At 45.2% G+C, this 18,472-nt stretch overlaps 1 protein-coding gene across 3 annotated transcripts in view; it reads right to left on the bottom strand.

Annotated features, from left to right (window-relative positions):
* The window catches only part of LSS (lanosterol synthase), a 213,462-nt gene that overhangs the window by 51,155 nt on the left and 143,835 nt on the right, over positions 1 to 18,472 (bottom strand). For all 3 annotated transcript variants that reach the window (XR_003857491.1, XM_029606733.1, XM_029606732.1), the window contains 2 exons: positions 10,492 to 10,588; positions 1,342 to 1,447 (listed from right to left, as the gene is read on the bottom strand). Coding sequence is in view for 2 of the 3 variants with exons in the window: in XM_029606733.1 (XP_029462593.1) it covers positions 1,342 to 1,447; positions 10,492 to 10,588 (203 nt within the window). In the remaining variant the exon portion in view is untranslated. The remainder of the gene's footprint in view (positions 1 to 1,341; positions 1,448 to 10,491; positions 10,589 to 18,472) is intronic.

The following is an 18,472-nucleotide window of genomic DNA, read 5'->3' as shown; positions in this document are numbered from 1 at the left end:
CCTAAAGGCTTGAGGATGAAAAAGAAGAAAGTGGTGGTGCAACATTTCTGCACGGGAGTAACTTGCACGGAGCAGCAGTTACTACCCTTAACAGAAAGCATTGAGGTAGCAGAGCGGAAATTCTACCATAAACAAATTTCTGGGAAGACTGGATGGCCCATATGATCTTCATCTGCCATCATTACTATGCTATTATGAATGTGGATGATATGGTGGAGTTCTCTTGAAGTTAGAACACAAGAAAGCTTGGTGTTGTCTAAAGTTCACCCAGTGGGGGAATCCTCTACATTTTCAAATGCATACAGCTTTTATTGTGAAGAACTCCTGTTGCCAAATATTAAGAGTATTTAAAGACTTATGCATCCCCTGACACGGTTCCGTGTTTGCCTGTAGGCTGAGTCGGGAGGGATGAAGACCAGCACAGTTGAAATTCTGTAAAAAGGGACAGGAGAATACAAAATAGTGAGACACTGAGGGCATTCCAAAAGTACAGCAAGAAAGGCGCATAAAACCTATATACCAGAAAACTCTCATGGCAGCAAATCAGGAGCATTTACAGAAGTGACTCTGAGATGTGCCTTATATCAACAAACAAATCCGGCTTTTTGTCCCTCTTTGAGAGGGACAAAGAGCAACACAGTGCTCTTTGTCCCTCTTTGAGAGGGACAAAGAGCACTGTGTTGCTCTTTGTCCCTCTCAACACAGCCTACGGGTGAAACATGGAACGTGTCGAGGAATGCACTAGTCTTTAAACACTTAATATTTGGCAACAAGAGTTCTTCACAATAAAAGCTGTATGCATTTGAAAATTTAGAGGATTCCCTACTCACTGTGTGGACTTTAAACAACCCCATGCTTTCTTGTATTCTACCTTGATATTCTCAAATGTGGTTTGATACTCTCTGTTTTAAGATGGAGTTTTCTTGAAAACATCTATACCAGCAAACTCTACATGAATGGCAGGCACATGTAACCATTACCAAAGTTCTTCAACATTAATATATCACAGCTCTCGACAACACACATATGCAAACATCCTCTTTTATTTGTGGCAGAGGAACAAGATGTTTTTAAAAGAACTGTGGTATATTAATAAATTAAACTAAACTGCTGTACACAGCAAGCTGCCACTCACTATCCAGCACTTTCAATGGAAAGCAGTCAGTACCTGTCTCCTGCTGTCCTCACATGCCAAATATGAGAAAAGCACTGTGTGAAATAAGCACTCGCTGCTGTCTCCTATCATCTTCATGTTTGATAAATAGGAGAAGAGATATATGAAGATAGTGGAGACAGTCCCTCAGTTCCTTGCACTCTCCCTGCATAGCAGATGAGTTTTACCTGATCTCCTGGGGTCTGTGCTCTGGGAAGCGGTCCTGGAAGTGCTTTAGCGCCTGCATCACTGCTGAAGTGCACTCCACGTATGTATAGTCAATCATTATATCTCCTGCAACAGAGAACATGGAACATTCACTAACAGTGCAGATATGCAGTTTAGTTTACACAAGGCTGGCATTGGCCCATTCCCATCCTTTCTATTATACCATTGCACTATGAGGGTAATTTTCAACCGTGTGTATGTCAGTATATAGGCACGCAGGTCAGGGGTATCTAAATTTGCACTTGTATTTCATAAACTGTGTGATGGCAGTCGCACAGTATTTAAAATATACGTTATCTCCATTTCCAAGCTTACAAGCATATGCTCAAACACACACACATGGGTTTTTCTCTACATGACAAAAAGAATGCATGCAGTTTCCACATTTACTGTTTTTGAACTGAAGGTGAGGGGACATTAATGGCAGCTGGGGCCCCAAAGCCTGACTTTATAGATGGAAACATGAACTGGCTTATTGTAGCCAAGGGGTAACCTATGCCAAAGAATTGCCCTGGACAGATAGGCCCAACAGGAGAGGTTCTAACCACCAAACTTCCTACTTCTGTGAGATAAATGGCTAGAGGGAAGTTTATGCAGAATCTACTCTGTAGGGACAGGAAAGGTGAATGGTAAAAAGAAAATTAGGTCTTACCTTCGATAATTTTCGTTCCTGTAGTACCAAGGATCAGTCCAGACTCCTGGGTTATGCCTCCGCACCAGCAGGTGGAAACAGAGCAAACCTTGACAAGCTCCGCTATATATATACCGGGGTGCCACCCACAGCCTGTCAGTATTACGCAATGTCAAAGCAGTGGAGATCCCCCATGTAAACTAACTATGTACAAGAAAATTAACCGGGGAACCCTCGGGTCACTTCTCCCAACAAGAACAGGACCCAAGCAACACGAACGGGAAAACGAACTGACAAGAAATGTCAAACAGCAAAAACTTTTCATCCGACACAGCGGACTCTCCGAACGTACTGCAGAAATGAAGCGGGACACTGGACTGATCCTTGGTACTACAGGAACGAAAATTATCGAAGGTAAGACCTAATTTTCTTTTCCCTGTACGTACCGGATCAGTCCAGACTCCTGGGATGTACCAGAGCTCACTACTTAGGGTGGGAAACGGAGAGGCCCGCTCTCAAGACGCCTGCCCCAAAATTTCCCTCTCTGGAATCCTGCACGTCCAAGCGATAATGGCGCGCAAAAGTGTGCAACGATTTCTAAGTTGCTGCCCTGCAGATCTCTAGCGGTGAGTTCCTATTATTGATTGTTCTCTGTAAAGTTACCATCCCCACATTCCCTACCTCTTTTTTCCCCCTGCTATTGATTGTTTATAGTTCTCTGTAAAACAAAGTCCATATTATCGCTTGTTCTCTTTTAAACTAGTTTACTGTTTAATGATTGTTCATTGTTCTCTGTAAAGCTTGTTAGCTGCATTTTGTTTACTGTGAACCGATGAGATGTTCCCAACGTTCGTCGGTATATAAAAGAATATAAATAATAATAATAATAATCTGTTGACACTCCGCCCAGGATGCCGCCTGTGAACGCGTGGAGTGTGCCTTGAGGCCCAAAAGGTGGAGGACGACCTCCCAAAAGATATGCAGAATTTATAGTTTCCTTCAACCAGCGCGATATGGACGTTTTAGACACCATATTGCCCCTTTTTGGGCCGTTCCAAAGAACGAAGAGATGATCCGACGTACGGAAAGCATTCGTGACCTCAAGGTAGCGTAAAAGAACCCTTCGCACGTCCAACTTCTTCAAGTCCCTGGAAGACTTATCCGATCGATTGAGATGAGAAAAAGCTGGAAGTTCTACCGACTGATTCAGATGAAAAGCCGAAACCACTTTGGGAAGGAAAGAAGGGACAGTCCTGAGAGAAACTCCAGGCTCAGAGATCCGTAGAAAAGGTTCCCTACAGGATAGAGCCTGAAGCTCCGAAACCCTTCTGGCGGAGGTGATCGCCACCAGGAATTCTGTTTTCAACGTGAGATCCTTCAAGGTGGCTCTCTTCAAAGGTTCAAAGGGGGGTTCACACAGGGCCCTGAGCACCAGATTTAAGTTCCAGGAAGGGCAAGGCGACACAATTGGAGGGCGCAAGTGCATCACTTCCTTCAGGAATTGAACCAGATCAGGAAGGGAAGCCAAAGACCCCCCGTCCACGGACCCCCGAAGGCAACCAAGAGCAGCTACTTGGACCCTCAGGGAACTACAGCACAGCCCCTTTGTCAGACCGTCCTGAAGAAATGCCAAGATATCAGGAATGGTAGCCCGGGTAGGTCGTACCGCCCGAGAGACACACCAGTATTCAAAGACCTTCCACACGCGCATATAGGACAGAGAAGTCGATACCTTGCGGGACCGTAAGAGGGTGCCTACCACCGCATCCAAATAACCTTTGCCTTTCAGACGGCACCTTTCAAAAGCCATGTCGTTAGACAAAAGCGATCTGCCTGCTCGAAACAGACTGGACCCTGATGCAGAAGATCCAGTATCGGCGGTAGACTGAGTGGCGCTTGCAAAGACAGATTGACCAGATCCGCAAACCACGGCCTTCGAGGCCACTCTGGAGCCACCAGGACAACCTCCGCGGGATGACTTTCCATGCGACGCAGAACTTTCCCAATGAGGGGCCACAGGGGAAAGACATACAGGAGTATTGACGTCGGCCAGGGAAGCGCCAAGGCGTCCACCCCTTCTGCCCCTGGTTCTTTGCGACGTGCGAAGAAGCGCGGCGCCTTGGCATTCCGAAAGGTCGCCATCAAGTCCATGGCCGGTCGCCCCCATCTGTCGCAGATGAGCTGAAACGCGTAGTGCACCAGTTCCCACTCTCCTGGATCGAGTTGGTGACGACTCAGAAAATCTGCCTGAATGTTGTCTACCCCTGTGATGTGAGATGCTGTGATGTGGAGAAGATGTCTCTCCGCCCACTGGATTAGTAGTCGAGCCTCTAAGGCCACTGGACGGCTCAGAGTCCCCCGCCAACGATTGATATAGGCCACGGTAGTCACGTTGTCTGACAAGATCCTGACCGATTTCCCTTAGACCAGGAGTAGGAAAGCCCGTAAGGCCAGATGTACCGCTCTGGTCTCCAAGCGATTTATCGACCAACGCGACTGTGTCGTGGACCAGCACCCCTGCACTGAGTGTTGCAAACAGACCGCCCCCCAGCCGGAGAGACTCGTGTCTGTGGGGACCACTGTCCATTCCGGGGCCACAAGTGAAACTCCCTGTAAGAGCTTGTCCATTCACAACCACCAACGCAGACTGGAACGCACTACCGCCGTCAGGAGTAACGGAAGCTGAAACTGTTCGGAGACCGGGCTCCAGCAGGAGAGCAACGCCGACTGCAAGGGATGCATGTGCGCAAAAGCCCACGGAACCAATCAACTGTAGGTAGTCCCAGGCCGTCGGCAGTTGCATCCGCAGAAGCACCTTGACCTGTCCTTGCAATTTGTGACAGCGGCCCAAGGAGAGAAAAACCCTGCCTTGCCAAGTGTCGAATAACGCTCCCAAAAATTCCAGTGATTGTGAGGGTTGGAGATGACTCTTGGTCGTATTGACCACCCAGCCGAGTGAGTTTAAGAGCTGTAGGATTCGCCGAACTACGGACCGGCAAGCTCCTCTGACTTGGCACGAATCAACCAGTCGTCCAGGTATGGATGGACTAAGAGACCCTCCCGGCGCAAGTGAGCAGCTACCACCACTAGAATCTTGGTGAAAGTTCTGGGAGCCGTCGCGAGGCTGAACGGCAACCTTGAAACTGATAGTGCTTCTCCAGCACAAAGAATCAGAGATATTTCTGATGCTCCTTCCAGATCCCGATGTGCAGATATGCCTCCGTGAGATCCAGAGAAGCCAGGAACTCCCCCGGCCGAACGGATGCGACCACGGATCTCAGGGTCTCCATGCGAAAACGTGGATTCCAGAGACAACGATTGACCTCCTTCAGATTGAGAACGGGACGGGATGAGCCTTCTTTCTTTGGCACGACGAAGTATATGGAGTAGTGTCCTCTTCGTTGTTCCAAGACGGGAACTGGGACGATAGCCCCCAGCTCCTCCAACCGGATCAATGTCTGACGAATCGCTTGCTGCATGTCCGCACGGGGAGGGAAAAAAACCTCGGGTGGGGAAGGCAAGCAAAATCTAAAGTGTAGCCATGTTTTATCACGGAAAGAACCCACTGATCTGTTGTGATTGCGGTCCAAGCCTCGTAAAAGAGGGACAGTCTGCCCCCTATCTTCGGGACCGAGGGATGGACCGGCCGGACATCATTGAGTCGACTTGCCACTCGGGGCGGTAGAGGAGGAGACAGGTCTGCCGAAGTGCCTTCCCCGAAAGGACGGAGACTGCAGTCTACCTCCACCCGAACGAAAAGAAGGGGAAGCAGAAGAGCTAGGATGAGAAGACTGGGACTTCCGGCTACTCCGATACCGGGAGCGAGAGGAGAAGGATCCCTTAGTCTGCGCCCTGTCCTCGGGGAGTCGATACCCCTTATTCTCGCCCAGCAGCTGTATCATGTCATCCAGTTCCTTACCAAAGAGTAGCTTGCCCTTGAAGGGGAGGGAGCCCAGACGAGACTTGGAGGCTCCGTCCGCTGACCAGTTCCTCAACCACAGGAGATGTCTGGCCGAGACGGCGGACACCATGGAACAAGACGAGGTTCTGAGAAGATCATGCAGGGCGTCCGCACTATAGGCTACCACAGCCTCCAGACGCCTCGCCTGCCTGGCTTCCTCTTCGGAGAGGCCCTCCAATGGAGACCAGCCCGTAAGGCAAAGTTACTACAGATCGCTGCCCGGGCCCCAAGAGCCCAGACTTCAAAAATCTTCTTCAACTGGATTTCTAACTTCCGATCCTGAAGATCCTTCAGCGCCGTGGTACCCGTAACCGGAATGGTCGTCCGCTTAGTCACCGCCAAAACTGCCGCATCCACCTTCGGTACCCTCAGGACCTCCAGCACTTCTTTCGGCAAGGGATACAGTTTATCCATAGCCTTCGTGACTTTCAAGCCCAGATCTGGGGTATCCCATTCTCTGAAGAGCAGATCAGTGGAGGAAAAATGAAAAGGAAAAGTCGTGGGGGGGACCACTCAGGCCCAACAACACTGGATCCATGGAACCGAGTCGAGACTCTTATTTATTTATTTATTTATAGTTTTTTTTTCTATACCGGGGTACGTAAATAACATCACCTCGGTTTACATTCAAACAGTAATTCAGCATTGCGCTTTACAATATAACAAGGTAACTAAACGAAAAAACAATACAGTATATAACTTTATATTAATAGAATATCAGCAATATATGAGAGATTGTGGCAGTTAGGAAGAGTAGTTGAGGATTCAGATCATTGATAGTAGGCTTTTTTAAATAGCCAGGTTTTAAGGTTTTGTTTAAATTTTTTGTGACAGAGTTCCTGGCGGAATTCAGAGGGCATGTGTTCCATATTGTTGATCCAGCAATGATGAAAGATCGTTCTTTTGTACTAGAGAGTTTAGTCAGATTGGGTGCTGGGATATTTAGCTTGGCTAAATTCTGGAATCTCGAAGACGTTTTGAATTGTAGTTGATCTGTAAACCAGAGCATTTCTCTGTTTTGAATGGCTTTGTGTATCAGCGACATAGATTTATAAATTATCCTGTAAGCCACAGGTAGCCAGTGCAAAGACTGAAGAGCTGGAGTGATGTGATCATGGCGGCTTGTGTCGGTGATAATGCGGGCAGCTGCATTTTGCAGCATTTGCAAAGGTTGAATGGTGGCTTTGGGTAAACCCAGTAACAGAGCATTGCAGTAATCAATCTTTGATAAAATAGTTGCTTGTAAAACTGTGCGGTATAATAGAGATTTAATCTGTTTAAGCGTAAATAGCTTAAAGAAACCATTTTTTACCGTATCCGCGATGAATTTTTTAAACGTGAGATTGCTGTCAATGATGATACCAAGGCTGCGTACTTGTTGTGAAATAGTGGAGTTGTTTTGAGCAATATCAGAGTTGATTAGTATTGTATTTTTTGGAGGTGAAATTATGATAAGTTCAGTTTTATTGGTATTTATAGCCAATTGGTTGTCTGTGAGGACTGTTTTAATTTCTAATAAAGCTACCTTCCAGGTACTCAGTGCATTTGTGATTGTGCTGGTTATAGGTATGAGTATTTGATCATCATCTGCGTAGATGAAGTGTTGAAGACCCAATTTAGAGAGTAGCCGGCATAGCGGTGTAAGGTAAACATTGAACAATGTGGAGGAGAGAGAAGATCCTTGGGGGACTCCTTGAGAGAGGTTTCTTGGCTTGGATTCACTTCGTCCACATCTAACGCTGTATGTTCTATTGCTCAGGAATGACTGAAACCATAGTAAAGCCGATCCCGAGATACCTATTTCAGATAGACGGGTAAATAAGAGTGTTGTGGTTTACCGTGTCGAAAGCAGCTGATATATCAAGAAGAGCGATGAGGTATGATTTGCCAGCATCTAAAGCTTTTAGTAGCACCTCAGAAAGTGATATCAAAAGTGTTTCCGTGCTGTGGTACTTTCTGAACCCATATTGAGACGGAAAGAGTATTTGATGATCATCTAAATAATCAGTTAGTTGTTTGTTGATGACTCTTTCCATAATCTTTGAGAGGAAGGGAAGGTTTGATACTGGACGAAAGTTTGCTAGATCAGATGAATCTAGGTTAGATTTTTTTATCATTGGAGTAATGATAGCATGTTTAAGTATAGAAGGAACTATGCCTGTGGTGATGGATTTGTTAAGAATCTTTGCAATAGGTTTTGCTATTGTAGAACGTATTGTAAGAAGAGTCTTAGTAGGTAATATGTCGGTGGGGTGGAAAGCTGGTTTCATTTTCTTTAGAATTGACTCAACTTCAATACCAGTAGTAATCTCAAGATTAGATAGCTTTGTTTCAAATTTATCTTGAGTGGCTGATGTAGCTTGGTTGGTGTGTAAAGGAGCAGGAAATGAATTAAATCGCGTTAAAATAGAATGTATTTTGTTATAAAAGAATGTAGCTAGTTCCTCACATTTTGAATCATCATTGTTGTTTAGATTGTTGTGAGTTGGAGCAGCAACAAGGCTTTTGACATAATTCTCTCTTCCGGAGACTCCGCTGAAAACGAGTTGCCGGAACGTACCGAATCTGTGCCGGTGTCCTGTCCTGTCCCCCGCCCCGAGGGCACTGCAGGGGAAGCCGATCTGGAAAATGGACGCTGAGGGGAAAGGGGGGGGGGGGAAATGGCGGCAAAATGGCCTGCGCTCCTTCTAGCTGACTTGGTACTCTGTGAGGATCGCGTTCCCACCGCGATTGACAAGGACGTCCTTCGCACCAAAACTCCCTGAATCGCCCCCGATGGTCCCTCGCCTCTCGCGGGATGGGCTGTGCTCAGCCTGCCTCCCAGGGGGCGAGTGCTCCCGGAACCGCAGGCCGCGCCACGTGGCATGCCTGCCCCTGCAAGAAGCGAAAAAAAAAGACTCAAAAACCCGCGAAAATGCTCACTGGGGGGGGGGGGGGGGGAAAGAGAAGTAAAAAATACACGCCGCTGCAGAGTCGGAGAATCGCCGCGAGGAAGAAAACTTTTTTTTTTTTTAACTTAATTGAATCAGGAAAAAGAAAACAGCCAGAACAAGAAGCCTATCTATCCTCTCACTAATCTAAACCTCTTTCCTTTAATATTATTCTATCCAGGCTGTGAGCTATGCACCCATACCACCTGCTGGAAACAGAGAAATACTGACAGGCTGTGGGTGGCACCCTGGCATATATAGCGGAGCTTGTCAAGTTTTGCTCTATTTCCACCTGCTGGTGCGGAGGCATAACCCAGGAGTCTGGACTGATCCGGTACATACAGGGAATGACCTGTTCTTCTATATTGCCAACTTGGCCGCTTCTCTCTGTTTATCCCCACCCCTTACCCTGTTTTATATACTTTCCATCTTTTTGTTGAATGTGAACCGGCATTATGTACCCACTAATGCTGGTATAGAAAAGTTCCTAAATAAATAAATAAAATGAATAATGGTGGCAAACTAAGTGGATTCTCTTCCATTCAACATGCTGTAGTACATAGAAGGTTCATCTCCGCTGAGATGCCATACTGGATAGCTATATTCACAGCAACTGCATGAGGTTCTTCTGTAAGAGCCTCCCCTTGATTTTGTCCAAACAGTAAAAGCTACTTTTCAAGATGCCAAAGGTGTGCTCATCAATGTACCTCCTCTCTGCTGGTGTGTTAGGGAGAGTGACAGGAATGAGAAGCCTTGACCAGCAGCCACACTCAGCATCACCTATATCACAGAGTCCACATCAGTCACACTGACACCTGCCATTCTCACCTATCACAATGGTAATAGCAGTGATGTTGGTTTTCGCCATGCAATACCATTAAGAACAGTTTTGCATCACACAACCAACCCAACTACATCATCTTAAACCATATAGCAAATGATATCAATGCTGTGCATCCACAGAACAGCAGCAACATCTAACATCTGTCTCAGAAATGTTGCTATGGTCACACGACCACCCACCCAAACAACTATCCTTTTTTTGGCTATGTAACTCTGTGCATGCTGGTTTATGTGTACAATATAAATAGTCATTTTGATAAGACCAAAAAACATGATCATGTAATAGAAGCCTTTCTCTAAAGATCATCTCCTTGTACTATATACAGAGCCATGAAAATACTATTTGCTAGCCAGTAGTCATTTTACTATTCCCTATCCCCATCATAGCAAGTCCTGTATAAACTGAGTAGGGACATTAAAATTCCCTTGTAGTGAATGACTACAGATAAGCAGTTTGTTTCTTCCTGACTGCAGCTCTTAACATAGACTTTACTATATGTACTTACATGCAATGTGTGAAATGCTAAAGAGAAGCAGCATTGGCAAAAACATCTATAGTGGTCAGTCACATGCACTGCAGCTAGCATACAAAGCCTTACATATAAGTGTAGGTGAACGGAACACTAGCTAACATGTGGTAATGCCACTAAGCAAGGTGAGCCTGACCTGTTTCAAGGCACTCAGAGTTTTAATCCCAATAGCATGGTGTGAGGGCCTATGGGAAAGAGGTGTTGCATATCCTTACCAAACACCTCTGAAGGGTTCAGGAGTTCTAGCAGGCGGCCTCCACGCTTGGTCTCGTATGTAGCAAATCCCCCATCAGAGTTCTTCATACTCAGTAACTGCAGGAAAGGAAAAAACAGGGGAGTCAGAGAGATGGCAAGTGGGACAAAGATACACGAGTTGAAGGTCTTAGTCTCTACCAGCTAAACTCCAGTAGTCTAGATTAGAGTCAAATGGCATTCCAATTACAGGGTAAGTTTACTTTACATCTCAGCAGCTTGTTTTCTGTACCTATGTGTTTCCTGTAGAGTTAGAGTTTTCTCAACATCCCTTGGAAAAAGTGATATATGGGATTCCATCCCATTCACCAGCGTCAATTAACCCTTCCCTGGAAGGGAATTTGTTTTTACTCTCAGATGCATCCCTTACCACATTAACAAAATCATACAGGTCCCCCCTTGGACACATCTCTTACCATATTAAGGGTAAATTTTCAGTAGCATACCTAATTGTAAACTTACATGTGTAATTTCAAACTCACAAAACAACCCTATTTTCATATACAAGATACACACATAAATTGAGTCTAAAAATCAAAATGCTAGTTGGTAGGGGTGGGCAACTCTGGTCCTTAACTGCCACAAGCAAGCCTGGATTTCAAGATATTCATAATAAATATGCATGAGATATATATATATATATATACACAATGGAAGGCAGTGCAGAAATCTAGCTCAGGCACATTTGTTGTGGATATGCCAAAAATCAGATCTGTTTGTGACTCGAGGACCATAGTTGGCCACCTATGGCAAAATATACATGAGTAAGAGTATCCATTAATGAAGTTGCTGGGCTTGGAGATAGCAACTCTGCTTTCTCCAAGGCTAAGCAGAATAACAATCCTCACACATGGGTGAATCCCTAGTTAAAGGCGGCCCTCCCCCAGCAAAAAAGGGGGAACAACATGATTGTCCTTCTGGATTAACACAATTTTGTTGGACATCCAATCTCTGAAAGCCCATAGTGCATACCGCATCATCCGGAGCTCGAGGAAATTGATTTGAGGCTGATGTTCCCTAGCAGACCAAAGTCCATGGGTGTTCAAGCCCATCTACATGCCCTTCCCATCCCAGGGTGGATGCATTCATTTTCAGAACAATTTGCCCTGAAGGAATTTGGAAGGAAACCACATGCACCAAATTAGAAATTTCTTGCCACCAGGACGATGATTTGTGGAGTAATGGAGTGACTTAGATGCAGTCCCAAAGATTCCGAGTGGCTGAAGCCACTGGGAACTCAGGGACCATTGGGTTCTTCTCATGAACAGGCGAGCCATAGGAGTAACATGCACAGTTGTGATCATGTGGCCCAACAACCTCAACATGTTCCAAGCTGATGTCCTGCTGGCTTGCTAGGGTCTCTACCATAATGGCCATCAGGGAGATAGTTCTCTGAGGTAGGAGGGCCTAGGCCGTGTCTAGCAGAGTTCAAATGAATTCCAATGGACGTGATTGGCTGAGATGGGATTTGGGGTAGTTAATAATGAACCCTAGTGACTCCAGCATCCAGATGCTAGAGCGTATAGACTCTTCGGCCCTTGCTTTGGGGGGGGGGGGGGGGTCTTGATTAGCCAATCATCAAGATAAGGAAACACTCCCAGTCTGTGAAGATGTGCTGCAACTACAGCCAAGCATTTTGTGAAGACCTGCGGAGCAGAAACTAGCCCAAACAGCATGATGTAGTACTAGAAGTGCTGGTTTCCCCCTACAAATCTGAGATACTTCAGGTGAAGAAGGAAGATCTTGATGAGAGTATAAGAATCTTTTAGACAGAGAGCATACCCAATCCCCCTTTTGTAGAAAATGGATCAAGGTGCCCAGGGAAATCATCTTGAACTTTTCTTTAAGAAACCTGTTCAAAGACTCTTAGGTCTAGGATGGGGTCCCCAGTTTTCTTTGAATCAGGACGTAATGGGAGAAGAATTCCCACCCTCTTTGCCCTGGTGCAATGGGCTCGACTGCCCTAGACATTAAGAGGGAGGAGAGCTCCTTGAGAAGTACCTCCTGGTGTGCTACGAGTCTCCAAAATGGAGGGTGATTTGAAGGGACAGCCAATAGGTTCAATCTGTATCCCTTCTCTAACTGTCAAGGACCTACATGTCAGAGGTTTCACTGAGCAGCTGCCTCATGTAGAACCATAGCCTGCCCCCAACAGGAGGGTCTCCCAACACAGGTACAGGGACAGTGGCTATGTTCTCTCTGGACAAGTCAAAATCCTGTTTCTGGAGTTGAAAGACGTCATCTGGGGTCTAGGGACCCTGTGTTGATTGGGGCAGCTACAAGGGGCTTGCTGTGATTGGGTCTGAGAAGGTGGAGAATAGTGTCTCTTCAGGCAGAAGAAAGATTTTCTCGGGCCTGATTTTAAAGTCCTCCTCGACAAGGAGGCTGAGTTCTGAAGGCTTGCAAAGAGCTGCTGAAGAGTCACACGGTAAATCGCACATCTGTGCCACCATATCCTTCACATGACCTCTGAAGAGATTCTCGCCTATGAACAGCACATCAGCAAGTTGTTTTTGCACTTCAGAGGCCTGCAACCAAGCGAGTCTGCGGGCACCTATCCCTGTAGCAGACTCTTAATGCCACTTCTAAAATATCATAGGTCAAATGGATCCCGTGTATTCCACACTCCAACCCTTATTTACCAGTGACTGGAGGATGTCTTGTTGCTGCTGAGGCAGCTGCTTGGCCACTTCTTGCACTCGCTTCAGAATGTCCCATATGTACTGGCTTATGAAGCGCTAGTGGGACGCTATGTGGGTAATGAGCATAGCTCCCTGAAAAACTTCCTCCCAAGAGTATCCAGGATCCTCAGATCCCTCCCCAGGAACACTGAGGAGTGGGGGTCTGAGGGACCTTGGCCTTCTTGAGAGTGGATTCAACTACTACTGATTGATCTGGTAGTTGTTGAATCTGGAGCCTTTTGGACAAAGTAAAATGGATCCTCATTTTTATTATTGGGAGCCACTGATATGGGGATTTCTCCCTCATCCTCATCGGTAATTCCATAAGGACCTTGTGCACGGAGACTACCACAATCTCCTTAGGAGGCTCCATGTACTGAAAGATATCCAGCATCTTGTGCCAGGAATCCTCCTCTGTCTGCAAATTAAATGGGATGGCTTCAGTCATCAATCTGAAAAACTCTGCAAAGGAGATTCTTCTGGATGAGACTTCCTTCTGCCAGTGAGAGGAGAGGGGAGGCCTTCCAATGCATCATCTTCTGAAGCTTCTGACAAGCCTCCTCCCTAGGTGTAAAGGGGTCCTCTTCACAGTCATCTACAGGGGACAGATCTCATGGCACTTGGTCCTCAGCCAGAAATCAGGTACCAGAGCAACTGGCTGGGTCGACCTGGACACCAAGGCATCCCCTGTCTTCAGAGGAGCTTCCTCCGAGAAACGGTGGATGACCACAGGACCAGTAGGTAGTTGCGCCGATGTCCTGCCGGGCATTGATGCCACAAAGCACACAGATGAGCGCTTGTAGGGAGCCAAGCAGAGGCTAGAGGAGTGATGGTGATGGTCCCAGTGATGGTGCCATCAGTCGTCCAACACTGAGACCCTGAGGCGCTTTCTCCATGGTGAGATGCACTTGTTTCTCCAGCTCCTCTTCAGAGTTCACCAATGCCAACACTGACTGAGAGACAGGAGGCATGGCCAGATCCTCTTTGGAACTGAAAAGATGATCGGTGGCTGACATCTGGACCAATGGAGGCCATAACAAATTCCTGGGAATTGTGGAGGATGAGCTGTCCTCACCACAGGATCACTTCAGGGTTTTCTTGGCAAGAGCTGGAGTATCCACATGCCTGGCACTGTGCATCGACAGGGACCGAGGATGATGCTTCTTCGGCTTCCCTTGGCACAATAAAGCTCTGGAATTTGTTGCCAGAGGATGTAGTTAGTGCAGTTAGTGTAGCTGGATTCAAAAAAGGTTTGGATAAGTTCTTGGAGGAGAAGTCCATTAACGGCTATTAATCAAGTTTACTTAGGGAATAGCCACTGCTATTAATTGCATCAGTAGCATGGGATCTTCTTCGTGTTTGGGTAATTGCCAGGTTCGGCCTCTGTTGGAAACAGGATGCTGGGCTTGATGGACCCTTTGTCTGACCCAGCATGGCAATTTCTTATGTTCTTATGAAGAATAGGACCCAATCCTGTTTTCGATCTGGAGGAATCAAGCAATGGCCCATCTCCAGAGTCCCTGAAGGCCATAATATTGATGACAATAGCAATCAGTGTGGCTCCAAGGTCCGTCAATGTCTCCAATGCCCATGGGCAGGTCTTCCAGTTTCCAAAGAGTTGTTCCATCTTCTCCAGACAGGCTCGGTGTCCTTTAGGGGTCATCTTGGCATATTTGTAGCAATTCTGGATGTTATGCGAGGCCACTAAGCAGAGGATATAAATATATCATGTGGATCTTTGATAGATATTGTCTTTGCATATTGAGGACAACCCTAGAACCTTGTGGATGTCACAAAAAAAGAAAAAAAAGGGACTCAAGATCAAAATTGATGGCAACGGCCATTATTGGGCCGCAGGCACCGAACGCACTGCCACCCCAGGGGTCTGAATGTGAAAAGAAACATTGAAAAAATGCCAAAAAACCTAGAGATAAATCAAAGGGAAAACTGAGGGATCCCGCATCAACAAAATGCGAATCCCATTGGTGGAAACTCTGAAAAAATGAGAACGAGAAAAAGATTTTAAAAAGTTTGAAAGACTCACAAACCACCGGGCTCTGCGGAAAAAGTAAGACTGAAGGGACCCTACGTGGATGCGTAGTAAAATGCATGCTTGGACATGCTCAGAGAGGCTCAGTCAAAGTTCTAGAAACTTTGATATAAGTTTTCTATGCTGAGATACATCGGGTGATGTCATCCATGTATGACGCCTGTCATCTTGTTTGCCCTCGGAAAATAGCTACTTTACTGCAAGGGTTCTCTATCCACAGAACTACTTTAAATTAGTTAGAACCTGATTTTAGAGCACATGTGGCTCTGTTGAGGTCTACACAACTTGCTGCTGGCCTTGCTGCTCAGATAAGTTAATAAATTCCAGAAACGTAGACAAATATTACTTTAACTTTTTGCTTTCAAATTCAGCCTATTCAATCTATACTGACTAATGTGTTAACTCTTTTTCTTGCAAATATCACCTAGGAATCTCTTGCTAGTCTTTTATTAACTTTGACAACATATTGCTTTCAAATTCTGCTGATTCAATTTGTGCTGGCCTGTGTGTTCATTTTTTTTTTTTTGTAAATATCTGTTTAGAATCTCTTGCTACTGTTTTATTATTAATTTGCTGAGATTTGAAAAGGATTTTGAAACTGAATTGAAACTGAGGGAGTTTCTTATCCCTCCCTTCCTACCCTCACACACTTGACTCTAGGGTCTACTCTTTCTAAATAAGTCTTACAAGATCATAGGTCTAAGATTGTCCACTCAAATTTAAGAATTAATTTAACAGATAGCAAATTAGTCACAATAATACAAGTGATCTTCATAGACATGTACACAATGATTTTTATTCAGTGTAACAACTAGAGGCTTAAGGCTTGTCCAATTTGCTTTCAGCTATCTGCAATAAAAAAAAAGAAGCTGATTCACTTGAAAAAGAAATTGTTTATGTTAAAAAAAACAAAACCAAAAAACCCTTAACTGTGCTGCATCCAGAATATCTTCCCTAACTCCCACAGAAGGTTAGAAAGCCATGGAGAAGTATTTACCTTCCATGAATCCTGCTACACCAGTCTATTCTTGTCCATACATGTGGGTTATGTCCTTCTACCAGTAGATGGAGGCAGAGCACAGTTTTCCTCTGTGATATCATCACCACTAGATAGAGGTGGTACAGCACAGAAAACAATCAGTATTCCTATGATAAAGCACTGAAACAAACTATATCATTTAAATTGAAAATAAACTTCAAATGTTTAGGATAGAAAATTGTCTTATACCAACCAGAACTGTGAAAAAAAAACCAGAACAACAAAGAGAAAGAAGGGAGACAACAGGCTGAAAACTAAAACCTTTTATTCTGAAATGTATATACATGCAGATGATAAAAGGTTCTCTGGTCTCATTTCTACCACTCAAAAGGCCCAACTTCCTGGGAGGGTCCTGACTAGTGTAGCAGGATTTATAGAAGAAAAACAGCAGGTAAAAATTTCTCATTCCATTCATCCTGCTACACCACTGTAATCCAGTCCATTCAGGAGAAAGTGCCAAACCCCCACTAACTACGGAAGAAGGAAGTAAGGTCGCTTTGAGAGCCTGAGTTCCATAAACTGCTTCCTCTTTAACAAGAGCATTCAGTCTGTAATGCTTTGGAAATAAATGTAAGGGTGATCATGAAGCCGCCTTGCAAATGTTCACCGGTGCAATAGCAACCACTTCCACTAGTAGAACGAGCTCAAATAATTTCAGGAGCCTGCTAGCCCTTAAGAAAATATGCTAAAGCAATTGTTTCCTTGATCCAACTACCTAGAGTAGGTTTAGAGGCCACCTCATCCTTATGCAGCCCTCCAAACAAGACAAACAATCTGTCTTACAAAAAGAATTAGTAACATCTAAACAGCTGATGAGCACCCGATAAATGTCCAGCAATCTCAAAGACTTATTACCTTTTTGATACTCTTCCTTCAAAAAAGCTGGCAGAGAATAAGGTATTTGAAAACAAACATCACTTTTGATAAAAATGAAGGTACAAGCTGAAAAGAGACAGAATTGGGCACTATGATTAAAAAGGGGTCCCTTGAAGACACAGCTTGATTCTCCTAAATACAGTGTGTTTCAGAGGCTCAAAGGGAAGCAAACCTAACACCTTAAGAACCAGACAGAGGTTCCACTAAGGACCCAAAGGCCTAAAGGAGGCCACAATTGTTTTTTACTCCCCGAGAAGAACTGGGTACATGTCCGGACAGGCTACCACTGAAATTCCATGAATCCTGTCCCTGTAACAAGAGACAGCCATGTCTTGAATTTTCAGAGTTCTTCAAGGCCAAGCCCTTTTCTAAACCTCTCTGAAGAAGGTTAAAATGAAAAGGATATCTGAATGCCAGGGAAAAACCAATCAATCCTTGAAGAACACTTCAGAAATGTGCCACACCTGAACAGAAGCCAGGGAATTTGAAGACTTACAGGTCTTTAGCTTCTTTTCCTCATGTGATCTTTCAAGAGACAAGCTGTAAGATAAAATGGTAGATGCAGGGGGTGGTTGATTTGGAGCCTTACTAGATCTGCTTACCATGGCCTCCTAGGCCAATCTAAAGCTATCAGAATAATACGATTGCTCTTCATCTCAGTTCTGTATAGGGTTTTGCAATCAGTGGCCAAAGAGGGAAGGCATAAAGAAGCTTGCCTTTTGGCCAAGGCTGAACTAGAGGGCCTATTCCTTTGGTGCAGGGCTCCCTGCAATGGCTAAAGAACTGAAAAACTGGCATTCCTGCGCGTTGCCATTAGATCAATGAAAGTTAAGTCCCACCTGAGTACTATCAATGAAAAGTCTCTTTGCTTAGATGCCATTCAGCTGGATCCAGAAGGTTCATGCTCAGATAACTGGCTTAAACATTCTTCTACTTGCAATATGAGCTACTGACAAGAACTGAAGATTTTGTTCTGCTCAAGGAAAGAAGATTCCTTCCCCTTCAACATTCTTAGACTTCTTGTGCTGTCTGTCTGTTCACATACGTCACTACTGTAGCATTGTTGCACTGACTGCTTTTCCCCTGATTAAGAGAAGAAAATGACACAGGGCTAGTCTTACTGCCCTGGTTCTAGTCTGTTGATGGACCAGGCTGCCTCTTCCAGAGACCAGAGCCCCTGGACCACCTGGTCCAGGACAATGAGTTCCCCAACCAGACAGACTTGCATCTTGAATCATTAGACTCATACACTGCAGATTACGAGGGACCATCCACCAAAGAAGTCGTCCATTCAACCT

The sequence above is a fragment of the Rhinatrema bivittatum genome, chromosome 6 (genome assembly GCF_901001135.1).
Source record: "Rhinatrema bivittatum chromosome 6, aRhiBiv1.1, whole genome shotgun sequence".
Classification (NCBI taxonomy): Eukaryota; Metazoa; Chordata; class Amphibia; order Gymnophiona; family Rhinatrematidae; genus Rhinatrema; species Rhinatrema bivittatum.
The sequence above is the reverse complement of the archived record's forward strand: the minus strand, read 5'-3'. Positions and strand labels throughout refer to the sequence as shown.